The sequence below is a fragment of the Trachurus japonicus genome, chromosome 5 (assembly GCF_045865225.1).
Source record: "Trachurus japonicus isolate A0001 chromosome 5, Traja_1.0".
NCBI lineage: Eukaryota > Metazoa > Chordata > Actinopteri > Carangiformes > Carangidae > Trachurus > Trachurus japonicus.
Window position 1 is genome coordinate 34626308 of NC_140911.1, and position 23335 is coordinate 34649642.

The 23335-nt window shown below is 38.7% G+C and overlaps 2 protein-coding genes across 5 annotated transcripts in view; one reads left to right on the forward strand and one right to left on the reverse strand.

Annotated features, from left to right (window-relative positions):
• Positions 1 to 2247, forward strand: part of tox2 (TOX high mobility group box family member 2) — a 98153-nt gene extending 95906 nt beyond the window's left edge. For 2 of the 4 annotated variants that reach the window (XM_085777678.1, XM_085777680.1), the window contains one exon: positions 85 to 1398. In XM_085777678.1, the coding sequence (XP_085633804.1) occupies positions 85 to 127 (43 nt within the window). In that variant the 3' untranslated portion in view covers positions 128 to 1398. Of the gene's footprint in view, positions 1 to 84 lie in introns of all 4 variants that reach the window. The other 2 variants (XM_085777676.1, XM_085777679.1) reach the window with 1 other exon arrangement.
• Positions 2248 to 18463: 16216 nt separating this feature from the next.
• snta1 (syntrophin, alpha 1) overlaps positions 18464 to 23335 on the reverse strand; it is a 34272-nt gene continuing 29400 nt past the window's right edge. The window contains exons 6-8 of the mRNA XM_085777694.1: positions 23033 to 23229; positions 20862 to 21049; positions 18464 to 20097 (exon numbers count right to left, since the gene is read on the reverse strand). Of these exons, the coding sequence (XP_085633820.1) occupies positions 20005 to 20097; positions 20862 to 21049; positions 23033 to 23229 (478 nt within the window). The 3' untranslated portion in view covers positions 18464 to 20004. The remainder of the gene's footprint in view (positions 20098 to 20861; positions 21050 to 23032; positions 23230 to 23335) is intronic.

Below are 23335 nucleotides of genomic sequence, written 5' to 3' on the forward strand. Positions count from 1 at the left end.
TGTAACATCATCTATTTTTCTCTTTTTGTAATCTAACCTGTGCCTGTTGTTGTGTTGTTTTTTTTTCTCTCTCCCTTCCTCCAGTGGCAGCATGATAGGCAGGGACAAGCCACTCTACCTCACCTGAAACTGAAGATCATACGACACCGAGGAGTCTACTCCCACCACCCCACCCCCCCACCCCCCTTCCCCATCCCCCTCCCCCTCGCCCCTTCCCCCCGCCCCCGACCCTCTTCTGATGCACACATACAGTTCACACTCAACATACAATTACATACTATTACACACACAACACACCCACCCCCACACACACATTATTCTGCCTCCCAAACACCATCACCACCACCACCACCACCTTTTTTTGTCAATGTAACTATCATTTCTCTCAGTTTCTAGAAGAATTTGTGACCAGAGTTTTTTGACTAGATGACTACTGTCTGTACCACTTAATGTATTAGCAGTCTTCTTGCTGTTTAAATTTGCCAAGCACTTATAACCCCCCCCCCCCTCCACTTCCCTCCTGCTGCCTCCACCCTCACCCTTCCCTCCCCCCCTCTTGAGTTGTGTGTCTGTGCCCTCTCTGATACAGGCTGGGCCGTTGAGCACTCCTCTTCTATGTCACCATCAAAGTCCCCTCAGGGACCCCATCCAGCTTTAATTAGAATGAGAAGAAAAATAACTACTCTTCCTCTTCTTTAATCATTTTAATTTTCCTTTTGTGTTTTTTCTCCTTTTTTTGTTGTTGTTGTTGTTATTGCTGTTTTATTTATTTCTGGCTTGCAAAATTGTTCTTTTTTTCCCTTTTTTGTTTTTTCTTTTTTGCCAATAAGCATTGGGCCCTGTACTGTAGAGAAATATTAACTTCAAGTAGGTTCAGCACAGGCCTTGATGTTATAGTAGCTTTGCTTAAGGGCCTGCAAATTAATACAAAAAGCTTGGGTGGGGAACAGAAACAAAACAAAAAGAATCTTTTTTTAATATTAAAGACCTGTTTAGGTCTACTGAGCTGTCACAGTGTGATTGTAAATATCACTTTTATGGGATCAAATTGGGAATTGGAAGTCCAGATAGATTTGTTTCCTCTTTAATATTACATGTAAGTCATTTTGTGTGTGTGAGTGTGTGTTTGAGTGTGTGTGTGTGTGTGTGTGTGTGTACGTCTGGACGTTAGAATGTACCCCATTCATAACGGTGTGCAGCTGAGTGTGCATGTGTGTATGTGCGCGGACACACACTTTGCGTGCGAGAGTGTCTCAGTATTCGAGTGTCGAGTCTTTCTCGTGAATTTTAACAGCCCTGTGCAGCTGGATTTCAGAGGAGTATTTCACACTCTCGTTCTTGCATTAAATCTGTGCTCACTGGTGTGTTTTTTCCAATAAAGTTCAATCTAAAACTGAATACACAATATGTGTCCTGCAGATCATTAAATGGAAAGAGCCAGGTGAGAGATGGAGAGGAAGGACATAGAAAGAGAGAAAGAAAGAAAGAAAGAAACGCTGAGAGATAAAATGAGATATAATGTTGCAGGTGAAGAAAAAAAAAGATATTGCCTCAAAATGCGCCCCCCCCTCCCCCTCCTCCACCACTCCCTCCCTGTTCTTATTTTTGTCTGACCATAATGTCAATTCTGTCTCCTCGACATGCAGAAATGAAGTAATGAAATATGTGAATGGAGCCATCACATCCACATTACCAGTGATTTTTATAAGTTTGTAGTCGGTGTTTGGTTGTATTGATCTCATCTTTTTAACTTTTGTGTGATTAACAGAAATGCATTTTGCTGACAAAGACATCTGTTTTTATCTCTTTACTGTAGCATCATTTCAGTTTTAGTTGTTACAGAACTATAAAAATTTTAAGTTGTGTAAAAAAAAAAAGAAGAAAAAAAAAACCCTGCCAATTGTAGTTATTTTATTTGTAAAGCCAGTAATGATAAATATTTTAAATGGTTATCAATATATTGTTTTTCGCTAGTTGCCCATCAGTCATTTGACAGGTTTTCTTATTTATGAAAGAAATTAGATCACTTTTTTGCTTCTTACAATGGAGGTGTATTTTTATTCTTATTTTATTGTTTTGTTCTTTTTTCCTTTGGTTTGATAAAAATGATGATGACCACAGCAATGATTATTTTTTTTTATTTTTTACATTTTGGATGCTGCTCCTTTCTTTCCTTGCCAGCAGCATCTGTTTGTGTCACAATGCTTCTTTTATTTCAAACCTGCATAATAAAAAAAAAGTTAAAAAGTGGATACGCCTGATGTCTGTTAATTCCCCTGTTGACTTATTCTCTCGTCCCTTTCTCTAATGAGACGATCACACCTTTTTTTTTTTTTAAGATAAAAAAAAAGGACAGGGTAATCGTTGTTTTAAAGATCCACTAACACCCCCAACTTTCTGTACCTTACAGTGAATTTGCACTTAAGAGGGTTGCGTTTGTATCCTATATTTATATTTAGCTCAGGGCTCCGATGGCATTAGCTAATTAGCCATGGATACAGTCTACACCAGCCAGCGTGGATATTGCCAGTAAACTATCTTAACAAACAAGAGAGCAGATGCGAGAAGACGTTTGCTTTGCTTGTGAAAGTGGTGCATCGTAGGCGTCTAGTGTGAGATAAAGAGAACAGAGAAATGCAATGTGCACACAAACTCAGGCAACCGTCCAAGTACTGATTTTACCCCAATTGCACACAAGTCTTCTTAGAGACTTTTCAGAAAGAGAGAGAGAGAAGGAGAGATTGAAATGGAACTGTCACGATCCCTCCATTCAATGTTTTATTCATTTTACGTCTGCCTGCTGTCTCTTCTTCAATAGTATTGAATTGGCAAATAGATCATTATTGGACAATTGGAAAACCTGCCACTTTGTGATATGACACACATTATATGAAAATCACAGTCATACATTCTTAATGCAGTGGCAGATAAAAGAGGTTTTGGGTGCAGTCACGCAGCTCGGTCTCTGTGCCTTTTGTGTACATACAGTCATGTGTTTATAGGTGGATATTACGCATTTTCCTCTTCTTCTGTGTTTAGGTGCTGCCGGTCCTTTTTATTTGTGCATACCTAGTAACAATAACTTCACTTCTTCTCTTCTCATTTTAGACAAAATAGCTTTTTTTTCACTCATTTCCTGCACCTTACTCTCTGCCATCAACAGTAGCGTGGCAGTCATTGTCTATAGTAATACTGTAGTAAATACTGCCAGGAGACAGTATCAATTTGACACCTTCTGTCAGCGCCTTTAATCCCATCCCTCGTCTCAGAGTCAAAGTCATGAGGCCAACGGAGAATGAAAAGCTACAATTTATGGCGGAGGAGAGGTGAATGCATTGGTCTTGTTGGTTTCCATAGATTTGAAAAAGACCAGTGCAGCAACAAAATGGATGACATCAATAACAGCAGGCGGGCTGACAAAGACGAGGTCAGTGTGGTGTCCATCAAGGAGACAGCGGAATAAGGAGTCACACAAACCTGCAATAGACTCACCGTTTAATACAAGATCAAAAGTGCAAAATTTTAATGAAATATTTATTATAGTTGATGTTTAATGGGATTTACATTAGTTCACTTTTATTTATTCATTCTGCTGGTTAGCTTTTAATTATTTAACCAAATCCAAATGAAAGCTGACATTTAAATTCACCTCCTGTCTTATTTTGTGTCTTTTTGGACATATTTTATACGGACATCAGGTTTTATATTTAACAAGTAAAACTACATTTTTTGCTTTAGATTCCTTAATTAGGGTTGAGGGGTTATTAACAAATTATTCTATTGAAATTTAAAACAATTAAAAAGTATCTAATGCCCTTTGAAATTAATGATTCAAGACATCATTGGAGCCGATGACAAAACAGTCTGCTGAACTGTTTCTTGTTCATCTTTTCAGGTTGTTGGATATCAGTGAATTTATTTGTGGGGGACTATCAAAAATAAAAGCATGAATACACAACAGGTTGAGTAGACAATGAATGTGAGGTCAACCTCAGTGTGTGCATGTTTGTTTGTGGACTCTCTCAGCCAACAGTGGAACATTTCAGAAACAACATGTAAGAGCCACTCTGTCAAAAAGCTTCTTATTTTCTTTTTAGAAAAAAAAAATGAAAAAAAAAGGACTTTATTTGTTCGTTGTTGTGGTGGGTGTGTGCACCATCACTAAGCGTGAATATAAATGTGATTAATCTGGCCACATGACAAAGCTAAGCGAGCCGGGGCCTCTCTGTCCTTTGAATTTAAAACTGATGCAGGCAAGAAGGTCAGTGGTGCGGGTGAACTCAAGGCTCGTGCACTCACTGAAATACACCAAACACGCCGAGCTACTAGAGCATATAGAGACAAAGCGTTTCAGTTGCAACTTTGGTGCTGCGGTGGAGCAACAAACAGCAGGAAATGTGGGTGGTTTTAACAAGAAATGGGTTTCGCTTTGTGTTCAGAATCAGTTAAGGTTTCTTTTTTATGCTGACTGTACTGCGATAAATAGTACAGTACAGAACACAATATTACCTGAATACGTGCAATAAGCCCGCACAGAATATTTCTGCAATACTCTCGATTTAACATGTTGAGCGTTACGTTATTGATCATTTCGTCACAATATCTAGTGTAGCAGATTCCTCTTTTTTGGTAACAAACTTTGGCATGACAGCTGCAGCTTTCATACATACATACTCTCTCAATTCTCTCAAATACGCTGAAGCGAACAAAGGGTGAGAAATGTAACAGTACCTAACATGTAACTAACAGATAAGACTCAAAGCACATTTGCGGATTCACACCTGCATACATAATCCAGCATGTGCACGTTGTTGTGGCCTGCGTTGCCGAAATTAAGTCCGTTTCCTGTGTTTTCTGACACCACACATGATTAAATGTTTGAAGTGAGGGCAATGGCTGACTTTTTATGTGTGTGTGCATAACATTCCCCCACACTCATAGTGAAACATCAGGTGATGAAGATTTTCTCTCTATGACTAGTATAAACCAAATTTGAATGTCTCAATATCAGTCTGGCTGCTCTTCTTCACAAACTGCAGAGTCATTATAAAGACGGTAACATTTGTGACATCTTGTGTCCAGAATAACGCAGTTACTTTTCAGAAACTCACATAAAGATCAAGGTTTTTGGATGACAACCTCACAATCTGGTGAGTGGTGCAGGGTCAGGCACACTGGTCATCTTCTGTACAGCTCTCTTGGTTTTAGTTGTGGTTGAGTGATCTTGGAGTTGAAGAGAATCCCCTTTGCCCAGTCATTCTTTCTCAGTTTTTTTAATACCTTTTTCCAGTTCGTGCTTTTCTCTCTCTTTGTCTGCACAAAGTCACTAGTGCAACAAATATGGCAGGTCGTTATGTTGACTTTCTGGAAAAATTCAAAAGTTTACCTAACAACATTGTATTTTCCTCATCGAGTATATTAGTTACCAGACTTTAATGCTACTATAATCAATATCACTTTGTCAGTAATGGGCCGCACAACTGTTTGTGTGTGAAAGCAGTTGTTTGCAGTGATAAACCTACAGAGAATTATCACCTGCATCAGTTCTCCTCAGCTGTGCCGAGCTTCACAGTGTTTCTCATTGTTTTTATTCACTCTCACCACCCTCGCTTGATTGTTGTCTTCAACATGCAGCTGTTTTCACTGAGAGGTGTCTAAAAACCATCTTGCACCTTGCACCAAACAGCAGACGGACAAACTTAATGACTATAGCTGGTGGATATAGTGCTGCTATAAGGACAGACATGTCTCACAGGAGTTAAGGAGACCAAAAACAGAACTACAACAGTGAATATTAATGAATGTATGAGAAACCAGATGAACAGCAATGTTGCTCTGTATGTGATGCTGGAGGTAACTACTAAGTTTGCAAAATATAAATAATATAGCCTATTGTTTTTCTCTTTTTTTGCAGGTTTAGACACAGAAATAAGCAAAAGGTTTTATGACGTTGAAACGTTATGACTTTATGAAGTTGAAAAATAAATATGAGACCAAACTTCAGGTAATCTCAGATCTCAGAATACTTTTTTACGACTTTTTTTTTTTTTTTTACGACTGGAGGTGTTTACCAGTCCCCTTATGTATGCTTTTACTTTCCCCTTGATATTTTTTGTACTCGTCTATAGGTCTTCATGTTGATTGTTTGTTCGTTTACATGCTAAATCAAAAACCAATACAAAGCAAATGACAAAAAAATAAATAAATACATATGAAATTGCTGAAAAGATTTGATATTCAAACTAATATATAATATATCAGCAGTCTACCCCATAATCATCCAATAATACTGTAAAATCGCTATCACATCGTCGGTCTTTGTTTAAAGGGACAGCCACAGGTTTAACACCATGATCTCACTATCTTCAGAAGAACATAAAACACAGAAATGTTTCAGAAGACGCAAATTACACATTGTGTCTTGATGATAATTTGATGATAATCAGTGGTGGCATACATACTGTATATTTCACTTCTATTGTATGCGATTGTGTTAAATGAATGTGATATTTAAGAGGTTGTGTGTGTGCAGCGGATTCTTTGTTCGGTAAAAGAAGGGTGACGCGAACAGGCTGATCCTGCACTTCTGATCTTTATGGATACATGGAAACCGTGGTGGAGAGCCCGAAGCAAACGGTGGCCAGAAGAGAGACTTGTTTGATAGGAAGTGAAGTCTCCCCCTCTCTCTGTCTCTCTCTGCCTCTCTCTCAATTGGCTGTGGGCTGTACAGGGCAGGGGCCTACATCCCTATAGAGAAACTGCGGTGCTCACTGACTAAGAGGTAAAATAATGGTGCCTCACATTTCTCCATCTCAGCAGTTCCTAAGTCCTGACTTGAAGTGGAGATGAGTCAGATTGAGAGCCGCACACGTAACTATTTTCTCATCACCCGTGCAGTCGTCTGTGAAAGTCAGGTCTCTTTATGGCCTGGATCACCTCACACTGGAGCCACAAAAAAAGAAGAAGAAAAAAAAAAAACAGCCATACGCAGTCATTTCAGATGTTTGTTAAACACAGCAGCTGCTCTATTTGTGCAATATCGCCCACACATGCTGCACCTTAGATCCCCCAATAATTGCATGTTGGAGAGAGTGTTAGAGAGAAATGGTTGTGTTATTGTAATAAGGTTCTGGTCCAGATGTTCAGGATTAAAGGCTTGTTATGAAAATACAATATAGTTACTCAGGAAGTTAGTTATTCAGCTCCGTCATGCACATGGCATGTAACACTATTTAAACAGGCTTGAAGATGAGATTGGGAAAGGATTCAACAGTGCAACATGTTGGCATGTTGTATAATACACAGTCCTGGCATTTGGTTGATGAAAAAAAAAAAAAAAAAGGAGGTCCATGTTCTTAAAAGCAGCACCATAGCAACCAAGCTTTGGAGCATAGTGTGCCAATGTACAGTAAATGTAACTTTGCAATAATCTTGACTGACTTATCCTTTACTGACACTGCTGGTTTACTTTCCAGACAGTTAAATCTACTCATGCAAGTGCAAAATCTTTAAGAGCCATTTAAGAAAATAGATATATCAAATGGTTATTTGAAAATGGGAGATTCAGCAATAGCAGCAGACAACCACAATGACTTCTAGGGCATAAAACAATGAGCTTGTGCAGCTATAGCTTATTTGTGCAGGGAAAACAATCAGCTTCTGCCATGCAGCGTGCCGTATATGGTTAAGCAATGATGCATGTTGGTCCCTTGGTGGAGAACATCCTTCTTTCCACCAACGGCCAGCTCCGACAATGAAGCAGCATTTTGTTATGAGGATGCTAGCTCTGGCTAGCAGCTATACCAACAGTGTACGTGCTTCTCTTTCATTTGCTATTCCAAGATAAACCTGACATCTGTGTAAATATACTCTTTTTTTCATTCTATCTGTTTATCTCAAAAGATTGTAGAACATGACAAAAAGGAAATCCTGTCAATATTAACTGAAAGGAAGTTAGTTTTTTCCTACGGTGTGTACGTACGTGCAGAAACAAGAACGCATGATTGCAATTTTCATATTGCAAATGAAATATATTGTGTCTCCTCTATCTGTAAACCCACTCAGTCTATTTATCTGTGAGTGACAAACTTTTTTATTTCTACCCAAGGGACGTTTATTTTTGTCAGGTGCATCTGCAATTCATTAGAATCAAATACACAAGAACGGTTTCCTCCTCTTCCCTCCCTTTGTGCCTCTCTTCCAAGTAATGATACTTTCTATCACTCTAAAGTGTTTTCAATCAGTCTCGCTAGTTTTAAAGAAATGGACTTAAAAGACTTGGAGCAGGTGAAAAATGTGGATTGAATTTTAACTTTGGATCCAATTCAAAGGAACATCCTGGGCGAAATCATTCCACAGAGAGTTCCAGCTACCGCTACACAAACGAAGACGAAGGCCACACATGGTGACAAGTTGTGTGTTTTCACAAATAAATATTTGTTCTCTGTTAAAGGCATTTTACCTGTTTTCTCACTGTTCTCAATCCATTTCTTAAATTGTCAGTGCAGTGAGTAAAGTTGCACCAGAATTACTTTTTTTTTCTTCCCAGTGTTGAGCCGACTTGCCATGGAGATGGGCAGCAGCCGTTGGAGCTGCAGCTCCTCACCTGGGTGTGTGACAGGTACAGGGTTCATGTGCAGTGTGGCTAATATAAGACTGGGAAAGTTTTCTAAAGTTTTTGAGTAAGAGAAACACTGGAACTGATTTTCTACTGACTTTCGACTGGCTTGTCCAATGTGAACTTGATCTTAAGAATGAAAACATTCTAATGCTGCTATCGCCCAGCAAATGCATTTTGAGAGAGCGCTGACTCTCAAAATGTTCAGTTCAGAAAAATACAAAACAACAGCTGCTCATGCTATACAACGTCCACTTGATTTTCAAGGTTATAGCTGGGGAACGATTCCAGCGATAACACAAAACAGGATGTAATGACTTTGTTAATATTTAACCCAGACCTCCATCTTCCTCTGACCTTATCTATCCAATCTTTTAATTGACCAATCCAGCCAGCAGTTACATGCAAACCTGTTGAGTAAACACATCATCACTATTACTGCCATATGATAGGCCTACTTGTATCCTCATGCCAGGTGAGGATGTCTTCCTGATTGAAGTTTAACACTTACTTTAAAGCCCCAGTATGTAACTTATTTGGCTTTTTATTAGCAAAAATCAAATATTGCTTTGCTTTCATAAATACGTATTTCACTGAAGTTGAATCACACCCGCATACAAATGAAAGCTTTTTCTCGTACCTTAGAATGAGTTGTTACCAGTCGTTACAAATACATAAGTGGGCGACGCACCGAACCGAGGCGGCCATGTTGCATCGCCATTTTTTTACGTTCAGTGGCAGCGTGACCGTACTGTCGGTAACCACGGAAACTCAGCAGAGCTGTCGGCTCGAGGAGAAAGTTTTCCAGGTAGCGCCTGTTAAAACTGTCACCACTGTGTAGTGTGAGGAAGGACGGAGGCACTGGTGTTGCATTCAGGTGCAGTCAGGCAGACGGCCGTCGGCAAACCAACCGGATGTTATTTTACTCGATTAGAGAAAGACGGTAAAACGTGGGTCAGGTAAACAATACCACATCACCATGACAACATATTGTCACGCCTGTATTGTTTTGCCTCGTGCTGGCGGACCACTTGTTTACATAGACGCTTGTTTATCCTGTTACATGCAGCGTCTGTTGTCTGTCTGACGTCTGCCCGATTTCACGTGAATGCAACATCAAGAATACGTTCCAATATGCAACCGCACCGCTAGATGGGGGGAATTCCTACATATTATACCTTTAAATTTTAAAGTACTTATTTTTCATATTGGCGTTGAGTTTCAAAGTTCATTTTTGAATTTGAAAAGAAAAAAATGACAACCTCTGGTAATGGTCCATTTATCAGCGAGCTCGGCTTTTTGGTAATATTGCATGATCTTGAGAATGGTTGTTTCACCTGCAACTGTTTCTAAAGAGCAAGAAGGAAATTTGAAAAGTCCATGTTTGTCCTAAACTGTGTGATAGGTCACGTCAGTATCAGACATGCTAGTGTCTCCTTGAGGATGAGTTAATGTTGTACTGTGAGTTCTTACCTGCCGATAATGAGGTTGAGCAAAAGAAATGTCTGTGGAATGTTTAGCATTTCAGCATGTGTTACATTTTTAAATCATAAGGAAACAAAGCTGAAGATGCTGGGAATGTTGTCCAACAAAGAGAGTGGACAAACAGACCTCCTGACCTCATGGTGGTGCAAGATGAAACAGTCAGGGAATGGACAAGTCATTAGGATTCAGGCCTCTGGTGCTACAGCAAGGCTACGTGCAATTTGTCTGCTGCTGCCAGGAGTAGCTAGTGTTGTAGAGCCACAGAACCACAGATCTATAGACGAGATATTGTAATACGCTCTCTTAGCATTGCTAGCTAATTCTTCATCCTCTCATGCTGAACTGAAGGCAGGCCGAATGCGACAGTGACTCAAAGTGACAATATGACACTAGCTGGTTAGCATGCAACTTCAGTAGAGGAAAATAGTTGATAGAAATAGAAGCAAATCACAAGTAAACCATCACGCTGCTCCATGGTGTAGCGTCTGATAATCAGATCAAGAGTAAAAACCTCAATATGGACAGCCCTGTATTATACTTAGGAAATTAATAAGGTAAGATGCCAGCGCATGTGGAAATACCACAACATAACTCGCTAATCGAGAGAGCCACTTTAATTTGAACCATAAATTCATATTAGAAACACTGCAATTGAATAATTTCATTAGTAACTTTAATTGCATTGACTTAAATCCTGTTTTCTTCTCACACCCACATACATGCAGCTCTAGGCCTCTTCTTTCTCTGCTTGTCAGCCTCAGATAATAAACACATGAGAACGTTCTGGAAAAGGCACTTTTTAATACATTTCTTTTTAAAAAATGGATTATCAAATTAATGGAAACTGCTCAATAACTGCTGCAGTGAGGAATGCTTCCCACCTAATTGAATTAGAGTTTTCATTTCTGTGATTTCTGTGTTTGTTTTTGGCAGCTGCCATCTGTTTGCCTGGGACCAGCTCTATTAATAAGCTATTCAGATTGAGATGGGGCTTTATTCCAGCAACTGTTTCTCACCTCCTCTCTCTCTCTCTCTCCCTCTGTCTCTCTCTCTCTCTCTCTCTCCCCCCTTTTCTCACTTCCTCGCTCACTCAAATCATTGTCATGGAAATCATCAGAGGCGCCAAACCACAGACAAAAGAAAGAGCTTTAACATACACCTGAGCCAAAAAGAACAGAACTGTATTCTAATTACGATGGGAACAATTAAGACTGTGCATATTTATTGACAGGGGACTTCACACAGGAGCATATGCTCATGAATACCAAAAAATGAAGACAGGAACGGGTGGGGTGGTTGGAGATGTTGGATCAGAATGTCTATATAATGGTGTTGTTTCTGCCCTAGAAAGCACAAGCAGAAATGAAAATGTGCAGCTTTGCTTTGACAAATCAAACATATTTTATTGTAATTTCATTATTGTATTATGCTTTTTTTCTTGCAGTGTTTTGGTTTTACACCTTCCTGAAAGCAATGTGTCTAATTCCCAATGCCTCAAATAGAGGAAAAGAAAACTTAAGTGGACTTGTCATCAGCTGCAGCCAATATTAGCCTCCATTTACCCTTTATTTATTTTTTATTTATCTATTTATTCCAAGCACTGTTGACAGCTACAGTCTCCCTTTCAATGGTCCGAACAAGGAATTCCAATCTGGGCTTTGCTCAATATTCTGATCACACTCCCCTCTCCTCTAGTAATACAAGCCTGCTTTAAAATTCATAACTACATTTGGAAAGAATAAAAGGGTGCCCTGATGGAATATTTCCAAGGAGCTTACTTGAGCGAAAATACAATTCGCTTTGGCATATTTAATAACCCTAACCTGGTCTTTAAGACATACAGTAGTAATAACAATATTAAAAAATACCGGGGACTGAAGAAAAAAAAAATCCAAGCTATGCCATAGCATGAAATGAGTACCTATAATTCGTGCCTCTAGGAGGAGGATGAGAGAACGATAGAGAGAAAGAAGAAGGAAAAGGGGGCAAAATGAAGGACACAAGAGATGGAGAGGAGCCTTGTCAAAGTTAGAAAGAGTCAGCTCAGCTCGACTCTCATTTTCTGCTTTTCTTTTTCCTCTCTTCTTCTGCCTGGGGGGCAGTTTGAATTGAATCAAACAACGTACATTGATTAAGCTTGGATGAATGACTTTCCAATGACACAGGATTCAGCTGTAGCCTCACCCCCATCCCTCTGTACATATTTGACATGGTTATTGAGGAGTTGATGCGAAAAGTGATTGCGCACTTTTCCTTTGGATTCTGCTGAAATGTTTCTACCTCGACGAAACGTTGTCGCCATTGTTCACTTCCTTGAAAGTCCCTGTTTGATTCCTGTTGAATCCTCCTTTGATTCCAATGCGTCACGAAGAAGAGCACAATGAATGAGTGTGAGAAAATAGATAACATGCTCTTCCAATTGGAATATGAATTGCACGGCTTGAGCCTTAGTATTAATCTCTTGCCCCCTTTCCTCTCTCTAGTCCTTTTGTGTTAAGAGGGAGAAAAAAGATAGGGGGAGAGAGAGAAAACAAGAAATAGAGTACTGAATATTGTGGGATGTCCTGTTCTGAATTAGGTCAGAACCGATCAAAGCTTAAATGCTCTCCCTCTCTCTCCAACCCCCCCCCCCTCTCTCTCTCTTTCTCTACCCCCCCCCCCCCCCCCCCCCCCCCCACTCTCTTTGTGATGTTTCTGTATGGAGAAACAGAGACCCCTACTGTCTCTGATGGTACATTAAAACCTGCCAGAGCTCTACCTTCCTCTGCTCCATCAATACTCTACTGCCATCTGTCTGCTGTGAAAGGCACAACAGCGTGTGCTACAAACAAGAACAACTGGTGCATGCTTCATGTACACGAGACATTTATATCACTTATATCTTCAAATATATAGTAGCTAATCCCCTATGTATAAAAAAAAATGTACACTTTTCTAAAAAGAGTTCCCTTCATTCTCTTTTCACAATGTTTTCATATCAGAAGAGTTGAGGAAAAACACTTAGTGATGAGACAAGACATCTGATGGATCAAATCCTATATCTAAACTGATTTACTTAAACCAAAGACGTAGTGCATCTGACTAAAATTGTTAATATAAGAGAATTATCACGTTTCTATGAACTGCAAAGCTGCAAGAGTGGTGGGTAGGACCATGGCCATGAATGGATGAACTGTATATGTCACAATAAAGTGTACTTCACTAGAGAGATACAAACAACATTCAAAAGGCCCCTGTCTGTGTCACTATCAGCCATATTGTTAAATGTAAATGTTAAATCAAGTGTTGCAAAATGTGTACGAGCCAAGTAATTAGGTGCCAGACAAATGAAGTGGATTTTGAAACAAAAACAATATGCCTCTAAAAATGCACAAGTATCTCAAATGCACGTACTTACTTTCCACCACTGATCTCAGGTGCATGCACTGATAGGTATTATACATGTTTCCATTATATGAGATCATTTGCATTCACAGCCATACGGTGCGTTTTGAGGTAAGCCTGCAACCATGTGATTCAGTCAGACCCTATAGGATGAAGAGCTGCTTTCATAATGACGATGATGATCACAGTGATTACACTGGCTGACGGGAAGTAATAGAGACACTAATCACATCAACTAAGTAGTTGTGCTAGTGGTTTTCATCATTACTTTTACCAGTACTTTTTTTTGGCCAATTTACAAATGCAATGCTCACTTGAAACTCTAGTGGAGCAACCTGGTGTGAAGATGAAGCCTAATGGACGTGCTGGACCTATGCCATCTCAGGGTGTTTCCCGAGTAGTTGTTTAAGAAGACATTTTCATTTTGGCATTTCAAAATGAGATAGCCACTGCAATTGTGCTTCACTCAAATAAAAGTGTTCATCATTGTGTGATTTAGTGGTTTAACAAAGAATCTGACACTGTACAAATTATCATAAACAAAAAGGAACATGTAAAAATGTCACTGATTTTAATCATTTAAACCTTTAAATACCTAGCGCAGAAGTGCACGTAGGACTGTTTTTTTACTGGAGCCATAAAGTATTTAGGACATAAAACCTGTCATAGGTCTGGAGTTGGGAACATCTACAGGATCGGAGACAGAGGGAGTAAAGCCACAGTTATGGTTATGGAAACATTGTGTTGATATATGCAGCAGCTGGTGTTTTTCACCATTCAAATGATAATCTGGTTTGTTTGCTAGTAGTGCAACCAATTACTAAAATGTACAACATGATCAATTTGTTTCTTCTATCCACTGATGCCTTGTTTATATGATGGACACAATTACAGAAATGGAACACGGCCAGACCATAACACTGTGTTGTTGCATTTAAAAAAAATAATATATAAATAATTATATTCAAAATCCTGTTGTGTCAAACATTTTACAAAGCTGTTGTGTTCTCTACATTTGTTATCATTTTTGCTGTCTCCCAAAGTCAACAGGAATCCATTTTCCACTGTGGTTATTTAATAATCTTTAATGAATGACGAAGAACATCTGCACTGCAAGTTAAACAAATAGACAGAAAAAAAAGAGTAGTACATAGTGTAAGAAATAATGAAAACTAACAGCTGTGTCCACAGAGGAAAACAAATGTAGAATCTTCTTTGGAAAAAGCATTGGTTTTCATGTCAAACATAAAAACAGCACTATGGTCCTTTTAGAACAGACTGTGCATGATCTCTGTTCTCTGTTCTCTTCACCCTTTCATGTCAACATCCACACAATATTCCTGTTTATTGTGGGAATTCAAGCACGGACAGTAATACCCCATTGGTTAGAAGGTAACGGTGCCTATCTGATCTTATTTAGAGTCAATGTTCCTTCTCTTTGTATGTCATAATGTTTGTTTTCCTGCCTTCAACACAAAAGAATAGAGCTGTAGACTGTGTTCCACCCAGAGCAACATTTTCTCTTGGCCCCTTCCCCAACATCATATTTTCTCCTCCTCCTAAGTGCCCTTCCATTTTTGTTAATCAAAATATATTCACACAATCTCCTCCTCCTCTCCAGCGGATCTGAGAGGCTGATTGGCAATTTCAGCAGCAAAACCATAGTTCAGAGGAAGAGATGGACACAGCCAATCTGAGAGCTCCCTGCCGTTGCCATGGCAACATCTCAACAAGAGGACGGAGAGCTGAGAGGGGAGACGGAGGGAGGAAGATATGATCAAATGTGAACACTCCATTCTGATTTGAAAGGCTGATATACAACTCTGGATTTGTTATTACTCGACTCTCCCACTTCTATTTGTTGTCCAGGCGCACACATGCAAATGCCTGTGTGCTTAAAAGGCACGTGCAAACACACAGACACACACTTTGCACACTAACAAAACAGCATCTGCGCTTCACTGATAACACTGCCTCATGGCTGCAACGGCATATAAGAGGGGACTGTTTGCTTGCTCCTTTTACAATGGCTAGCGGCAAGCTTAACTGTCTCTATCACACACCCCACTGACTTAAGCATCTCATCATCATCTTTTGCTCTGCCCATTCTACAGATCTGTCCGGACTTAATAAAACTGTCAGACCACCAACTGGGACTGTTAAATAAAGACGGCATGAAGGCCAGATCTGGTGTCTGAAGCAGCTCAGTGGAACGACTCGTTAAAGACCGTAAGATTCGACATTAAAATTTGCAGCTGGATGTGAAGTGCATTAGGACTGAAAAAAGGACTTCAAAGTCATATTCTGTCTATTTCAAACAAGATTGCAAAGAATATTGGAGTAATCAGAAGAATACGTCATCTACTGCCTGGTAAAATCTTGATTAATTTATATTATACTAAGATCTATCCTTTCATTTCATATTGTAATATTATTTGGGCAAGTACTTTCAACTGTATTCTCACCTTACAAAAACGATTCATCAAAATGGTAACATTTTCTAACAGACTCACTAGATCCCCCCCACTGTTCAATCCCTGAGTATTCTTCCAATTTTTGCTGTAAATACTTTTCAAATATGTATTTTTGTTTATCAATCCATTCACAAGTTACTTCCAATCTGTTTCCAAACTGTATTTCAATTCAATTCCCAGATTCATAATTTCAACACTATAGGTCAGCAAATAATCTTCATCCCACTTTTTTCAAGTCTACTTTCTCTCAGTTCTCAATTAGATTTAGAGGTCCGCACTTTTGGAATTCATTACCAATTCACCTTAGAAACTGCACAAGCATAAATTCATTTAAGAAACAAATAATTCACTTTCTATTGGCCCAATTGAGCAATGCATAACCCACATATTTTTTCTTTACATCACCACACAATATTGCTTTTCTCTCTTTCTTTTCAAATTGTTTTATGTTGTTCTTCACATAACTGTAAATTAAATGTACTGTATGTTGAATGTTTATCTTTAGGAGGACCACTTGACAAGCCCTTAGGGTTTTTTTTTGTTTCTCCTGCACATTTGCTTTATACTGTATTGTATACTTTGTATGTTTTTTGTTGTTGTTCTACTTTTTAATATGCTGTTTTATATATGTGCTAATAAAAATACAATACAATACAAGGCTGTTGGGGGTTATGTGTAGATAGATAGATAGATAGATAGATAGATAGATAGATAGATAGATAGATAGATAGATAGATAGATAGTCAGTCAGAACAACCAAGAGATCATACAGTATGTGATTTGACAGTATGCTTGATTGACAGGTGTCATCTCCACTTACACCTCCTCTTCCTTTGACCCAGTTTTGATTTTCTCTCCCAGAGACACTGGTGTTGAGTGAATCAAAAATCAAGCTTCAAGCTTCAAAACAATAGGAACACTTCAGGAACCAGAGGTCACCAACACTATATAGGCTACAGTATGTTCATGTTTCTCCAGAGCACGTACAAAATACTATAAAAGCTGCATGAGTTGATTTTCTTTTTCCACTTGTTGGGGGTGGACCAAGCTCAAAACACATCACTCATCAAACATAGTAGCAAACAGTCTAATAGTTACACCCAGCAAACACGCAATATTACCATTTGTTTGGTATTTTGTGGTTTCTGTCCCGGATGAATTGCATTGAAAATTCTCAGTCAGCTTATCATGATGCACAGTCTTTTTCCCATATGTAGCCTACTCTTTCATACAATATACAGTAAATAAATATAAAATATTGGTTATTGTGCTTTTCAGGTGTTCCCTTTTCCACTCGTCTGTTAAGTAAATAGCCAGTCACAAGTCACAAGGCTCATAGCAAACGCCAAAGTCAGAGCTGTTGGGTCTAGGCCTTACTTCCTGAGCACTGACATCAGAGCACGCTTCAGTGTAGGGTAATTTATGCAAACTGCACAACACACAACTACCGTAGTTCAAGAATGAAGAATGAACGGCCAGTAAAACTCCCTTTGGTAGCTTCACTGAAAAAACAATGGCCTTGATCTACTCTGAACCCAGTGCAGACCTGCAAAAACCCAATGTCTCATATTCAACCAGATCCATTATGATATTAATATTCATTCACATAAAGGAGACAAGCAAAGACATACACAGCAATATGCCGCTAGTCCCAATGACTTAACCACAATATTTAAACACTGACTATTATTTGGTAACTAAGTGCTCAGATGTTCATTTGATCCAGATGTATCAGCATCATAAACCAGCAGGATGAAGCTTTACCTCCTGGCGTCCCGTGAATGTCCATCCCTGGATTAGCCTAGTTGCATCCCTTTAGTCCACAGATGAAAAAGACTGTAGGCCTAATCTTAGTTCAGTGTGATGTTTTGTCCCGTGCAGACTACCCAGACTTTATTCGTGACGTGCGTCCACCATTTCCATCCATGCTTCCTTCATCTTAGAAACTATCATTTTCTTGTTAAGGATTGGACTATGAGCCAAACAATTTATGCAAAAGATGCTTTTTTTCGCAACAACTATTTGTTTAATGTTCTCCTTCTTCTGTCTCAGATGTTGTTTAATGACGTTGGTAAACAGCTTTTTGGTGCAGAGCGCGCCAACCTGTTTGTTTGAAACACATGCTATCAAGTACAGGTGTGATTCCGGGAAGCTGACCAATCAGAGCACACTGGGCTGTGATTGGTCAGCCTCAGAGACATTTCAGATCGTAAAATGTGTAAAAAAGAAAAAAAAAAAGTCTTGTAGAAGTGTAGAGTACTTTTTTTCAGCAAAGCATATAACTCAAAATAATTACATCTAAAAAGTGCCATAATTTGAAATGAATCCTGTTTTATGTAAGATTTAAGAGATTCATATTGAAGAGAAAATGACTATTTTGTGAGTGTAATAACCTGTATTCTGAGCTGAGCATCAATCTTCATTAAAGCAAATCATCATCAAGTGATAAAAATCAAAGACTGACATTTATGCTTTGTCAATAAAACACGTTCTAGGTGAACAATAAAAGTTAACAAAGTTTATTATATTTATATACAAACAACCCTGCAAGGCACACCTTTGTTTAAATAAGAATATACAATACATTTTATTCTTGAAAGCAAACATGTTTTAGTTTTGAAATATATTAATACAAGTCTGTTTAGTGTTGGACAGAGAGAGAAGGCCCCAAGTTGTAGATGTTCAGCTGACAAAAGTAACAAAGAAAAAAGACCAAACACATCATGATGTAAACAATTTAACATCTTTGACATATTTAAATGAACTTACTGTTGCACATATTGTGTAAAATGCACCACTAGGTCTCAAGGATGAAACCTTTCTGTTCTCCCTGTTAACTTAATTACAAAGAAAAACACATAGTACTATAAAATAAGTTTATTTCAGAGCTAGACTCAGTATTTTATTTGAAAGCTTATTCATACAGAAGATGCTTTGCTGGATCGGCACTCCTTCAGCCAACTGTTTGCCATCTATCAATAAATGATAATGTGACAACCTTTGTTGATAAGGATCCAAAAAGCTCAAGAGCTCACATTTTCTACTTCACATGGGCTGAAATCAAATGAAACTGCAGAGTCACACTGACTAAGGCCATCCAGATACATGTTTTATCTAATTTATTGGTTAAGCTAAAAAAAAAAAAGACAAATAATATCATACTCTGTTAGTCCTTTCTCTTTGTTAGGCCATGGATTAAGCATGCTCAAAACAGGGGAAGATGAGGAACAATACAAATATGAAGTAAGATGTTAAGTTGCAGTGAAAATAAATTTGATTTGCCATTTGCAGATTGTAAATTGTCTAAACAAAAAGCATTTCACTTCTTTCATTAACATTCGGGGTAAAGGCAACTCAAGTATCCACATAAACAGCATATTGTTACAGTCGTATTCTGTACATTGTTCAGTACAGACTGTTGATCATGCAGTGATCAGTCATGTCATCCTGTCACTCCACTGAAGCTGCCTTCAGAAAGAAATTCTTGTCCAACATCAATCAGGACATTTGTGTGATAACTTTTTAATGACTGTTCATGGCACATAAAGCAAAGATTGAAAGATGAAAGAATGCTCATAACAAAAGGCCCACTGTGACTCATCTCACAAAACAAAACCGAACAATGGGACAAAAAAAAGGGGGGAAAAATCAAATGGTTGGGACTTCAAGCTTAAAAACATTAAGATGCAAGCTGTCATAACCGTACAGTTTGCCATCACAAAGTGTCATGACCTACCATGACAGATTCAACAGATGTCAGATCCCATGAGAGGCTGCTGACTTTAGCCATCTGTAAGCCTCTGTTTACCTTACAACTCAACAAGTTCAACAAAGGTCCATCAATGCTGCAGTTTTCTCTTCGTTCCATGAAAAGGACCAGGAGATGCCTGACCAGAGATGATCATTTTAGAGGCCCAGGAAATCTGAAAAGAAGGGGTTAGTGAGCAGCTTCTCCTGGGCCCCATCGTCTGGTGTGTTTCAGTCCTTGGGCTGTGTGTTTTATTGAATATTCCTATTGTTGATGTTCCGCATGGTTGGCCATTATCATGCCAGGAGGCCAAGTCGCTTGACTTTTGCAGATAGGAAAGAGTGGATGATGAAGACTATGGTCTTAGGGCAACAGTGGAGGTCAAGTTGCTGAAAGAACAGAGAACATAGAGAGCAGAAATGCATATTGGTTATAATTTACAAATATAAGTATGCAAACACGCTACCAATTAAGGGGAGAAACAATAGAGAGTGTCTTAGTAATGTGTTGGGCCATCATGGGCCACCTGAACAGCTCAATACTCCTTAACATTGATTCTACATAAGTGTCTGGAACAGTAATGGAGGGACAAACACCATTTCATCCTAAATATATTGCCTCATTGGAGTTTTGATGATGGTGGTGGAGAGAGCTGTCTAACAGAATCTCCCATTGGTGTTCAGTTGGGTTGCAATCTGTGGTTATATTATTATGAAGTTCTTTTAATTTTATGAAATAATCATCAACAGTTTCTTTCTTTTTTTTCTTAACATATAATTAGCAAAGTTGTAGCCTATATTATTTCATTTCTTGTGAATAATATTAACCCATAACTTTTTGTAAAACAAAAAAGAGATTCACAAAATTGCTGTACCATAAATTTGAAACTTCATATTTTGTTCGATCCAAATTTCATACTGTTCAAATAGATTCAGGAATTCCTTCTGCATATAGTTTAACAAATTAATCATCATTATCCCCTAACCCTAAGCTCAACCACATCCTATGATCAGCTTATATGTCTCTTGTTGCCTCAGGAGAGATTACTCAGAGATGCCCGATTCCATGACAACTGAATGAATTGATGGCGGTGAACATACAAATATTAAAAGTTCCAGACAACACGAAAGTTCAATGGGAAAGAGTAACTTACAATCTCTGCCTCTGGGCCTCCAAAGTCAAGGAACATCATGCGAACTCCATCATCTGAGGACATTCTTAGGCGCTCAAAGGGCTGCTGGAGAAGAATGCTTTTCCTGACACCCATCTCTTCTGTGAATAACGTGAAGCCATCGTCGATGTGCACTCCCAGGGTACACTCCTTTCCATTCCAACTACAGGCTGCCCGGGTCAAAAAAAAGTGTGGGCGTTACATAGAAGCAGTACAAAGAAGGGCAGTGTCATTTAATAACAGTTTGAGCTGTTCACAAATGAATCCAGAGTCATGCCGCATATTTCTGATGTGAGCTCAGTGTTACAGTACTGGCTGAGCCCAGAGTCCTTGGCTGTATCCTATAAATGTGTATAAATGTGATATACTGTATAAATTCGCTGGAAGGTAAAAAATTTTCTGACTAATGCTCATTGTTAAGGAAGAGAGAACAGATCTATGTCTTTTAGTTCAATTTAGTTAAATGAAACAGTGATCCCAATTCTGATACTGAATTTAAACCATTTTACATCAAGGCAAAACATTACCTCATGCTCCCTGCAGAGGGCATCATATGTTCACATTACTACACTGCTGTCTTTGTAGTGGTGCCTGACTCACACAGCAAGATTACAGAGGTTCTGGAACTAACCTTATTAAATCAAATGCAACATCTGGGACATGGGACTAAAAAGAGCCATTGGGAGCAGACATGGGTTTATAAGACACCACACATACGGCTGTATCTGTCCAACCAAATCATTGTGTAAAGAACAATAAATCATAACTTCCAAGTGTGATTTGTGAGACAGGCCCTTATTATGTATTGAAGCGTTTGCATGTGCCTGCTGAATAGAAACCGAGAGTGCATGTAATTGCTTTAATTTATATTTATAGATGGAACTGAAGGGTTTGTATTATAGATGGAGAAATCAGAGTCTTGCAATTCTCATCAGGCATTTTGCACTGCATGACCTTTTAAGAAAACATTTATCAGTAAAATAAAACATTGACAACTAAGTTTTCCCCGTCTAGCTATACTCATTGTGAAAGACCTGTCAATCAATTTGAGAAGCAGACTCCAGTCTGCCAGTGGGACGACTCTATTCATATCTAGATCATGGCTTTTACCTTAAATGAGCAATTTGATTAAATATTCTGCTCACATAACATTTACTTTGTTTAAATGTGCTGCTGTTGTAGGTATTATATTAGTTTTTAAGGTATTACAGCCTAATGATGTTTCTTACATTGTGTGCTTTTCTTATTATTCTCCTCAGAAATTCAGAAGACCTCACTCTGACCTTCAATTAGTTAACCACTCTATCAGCAACAGCAATGCCCGTGTCTCAATAAAATCCTCTCTTGTGTAGGATAATGAGTGACTGGTCGTTATGTTGCATAAATATTTCATCAAAAGCAACTTGGAGCACCAACAGTAGATACAGGTTTTGTTTTTTTCAGGGCTGAAACCTAAAAAATCTAGTGAAACCTTGATTCCTGGTTGTGCCAACTTTAACACTCTAACACAACCAAACATATTTCTGACCTATCCATTTGACATATGACAGTTAAGAACAAAATTTGGTAACACTTTACTTGACGACTAGCTCTATAACGCATTATAACCATACTTAATGAGTTATAATGCAGTTATAGCACTGTATAAAGGGCTGTCCCGATTACCATATTTAAATAATCGATAATTTGCGGACATGAAATCGATCATAATCAAAGCTTCGAGGGTTGGAGGGTTGGGGGGGCGGGGGGTGGTTGACCGCCTGTGCTTATTGTTATAAAGCCTTATGGTAATTTATGAGTGTTTATAATGATAGTTATACACATAAGCCAATTATAACACATTATAATTTATAATACATTGTCAATGTGGGGCAGCGAGTTGCTAACAATTATAACCTATTATAATACCTGACCTTATTAGTCATGATAAAATACTTTATAGTGTGTTATGATTATTGTTATAAAGCATTATGATCATTTATGAGTTTTTATACAGTGCTATAACTGCATTATAACTCACTATAAGTATGGTTATAATGCGTTATAGAGATAGGCGTCAAGTAAAATGTTACCCAAAAGTTAAGATTGTGCGTGGGGGAACTGCGACACGAGCATAAAGAGAACCGGAAGTCAAAGAATCGCTGCATCTATACCTGTGGTGACTTCTTTGATTAGCTCAGCTGCATTGTGACAGCCCTCCACCAGCAGATGAGTCCAGGTGGACAGCTCCTTGGCAGAATCCACCCTGAACACGTGGGTCTCCACACCTTGCTTGGTGCCCGAGCGCAGGCCAAATGACAGCTCTGAGTCCAGGAGGGGAGAACTTTTTCCTGGGCCCGAGTGAACCAATCTAAAAGAGAGTGGGGAGAATGAGAAAAACGTGGACGAGAAAAAAGGGTAATTAAAATCTATGGAAAAGATTGGGGCCAGAGGAGGAGTAATTTATGGAGCATGTA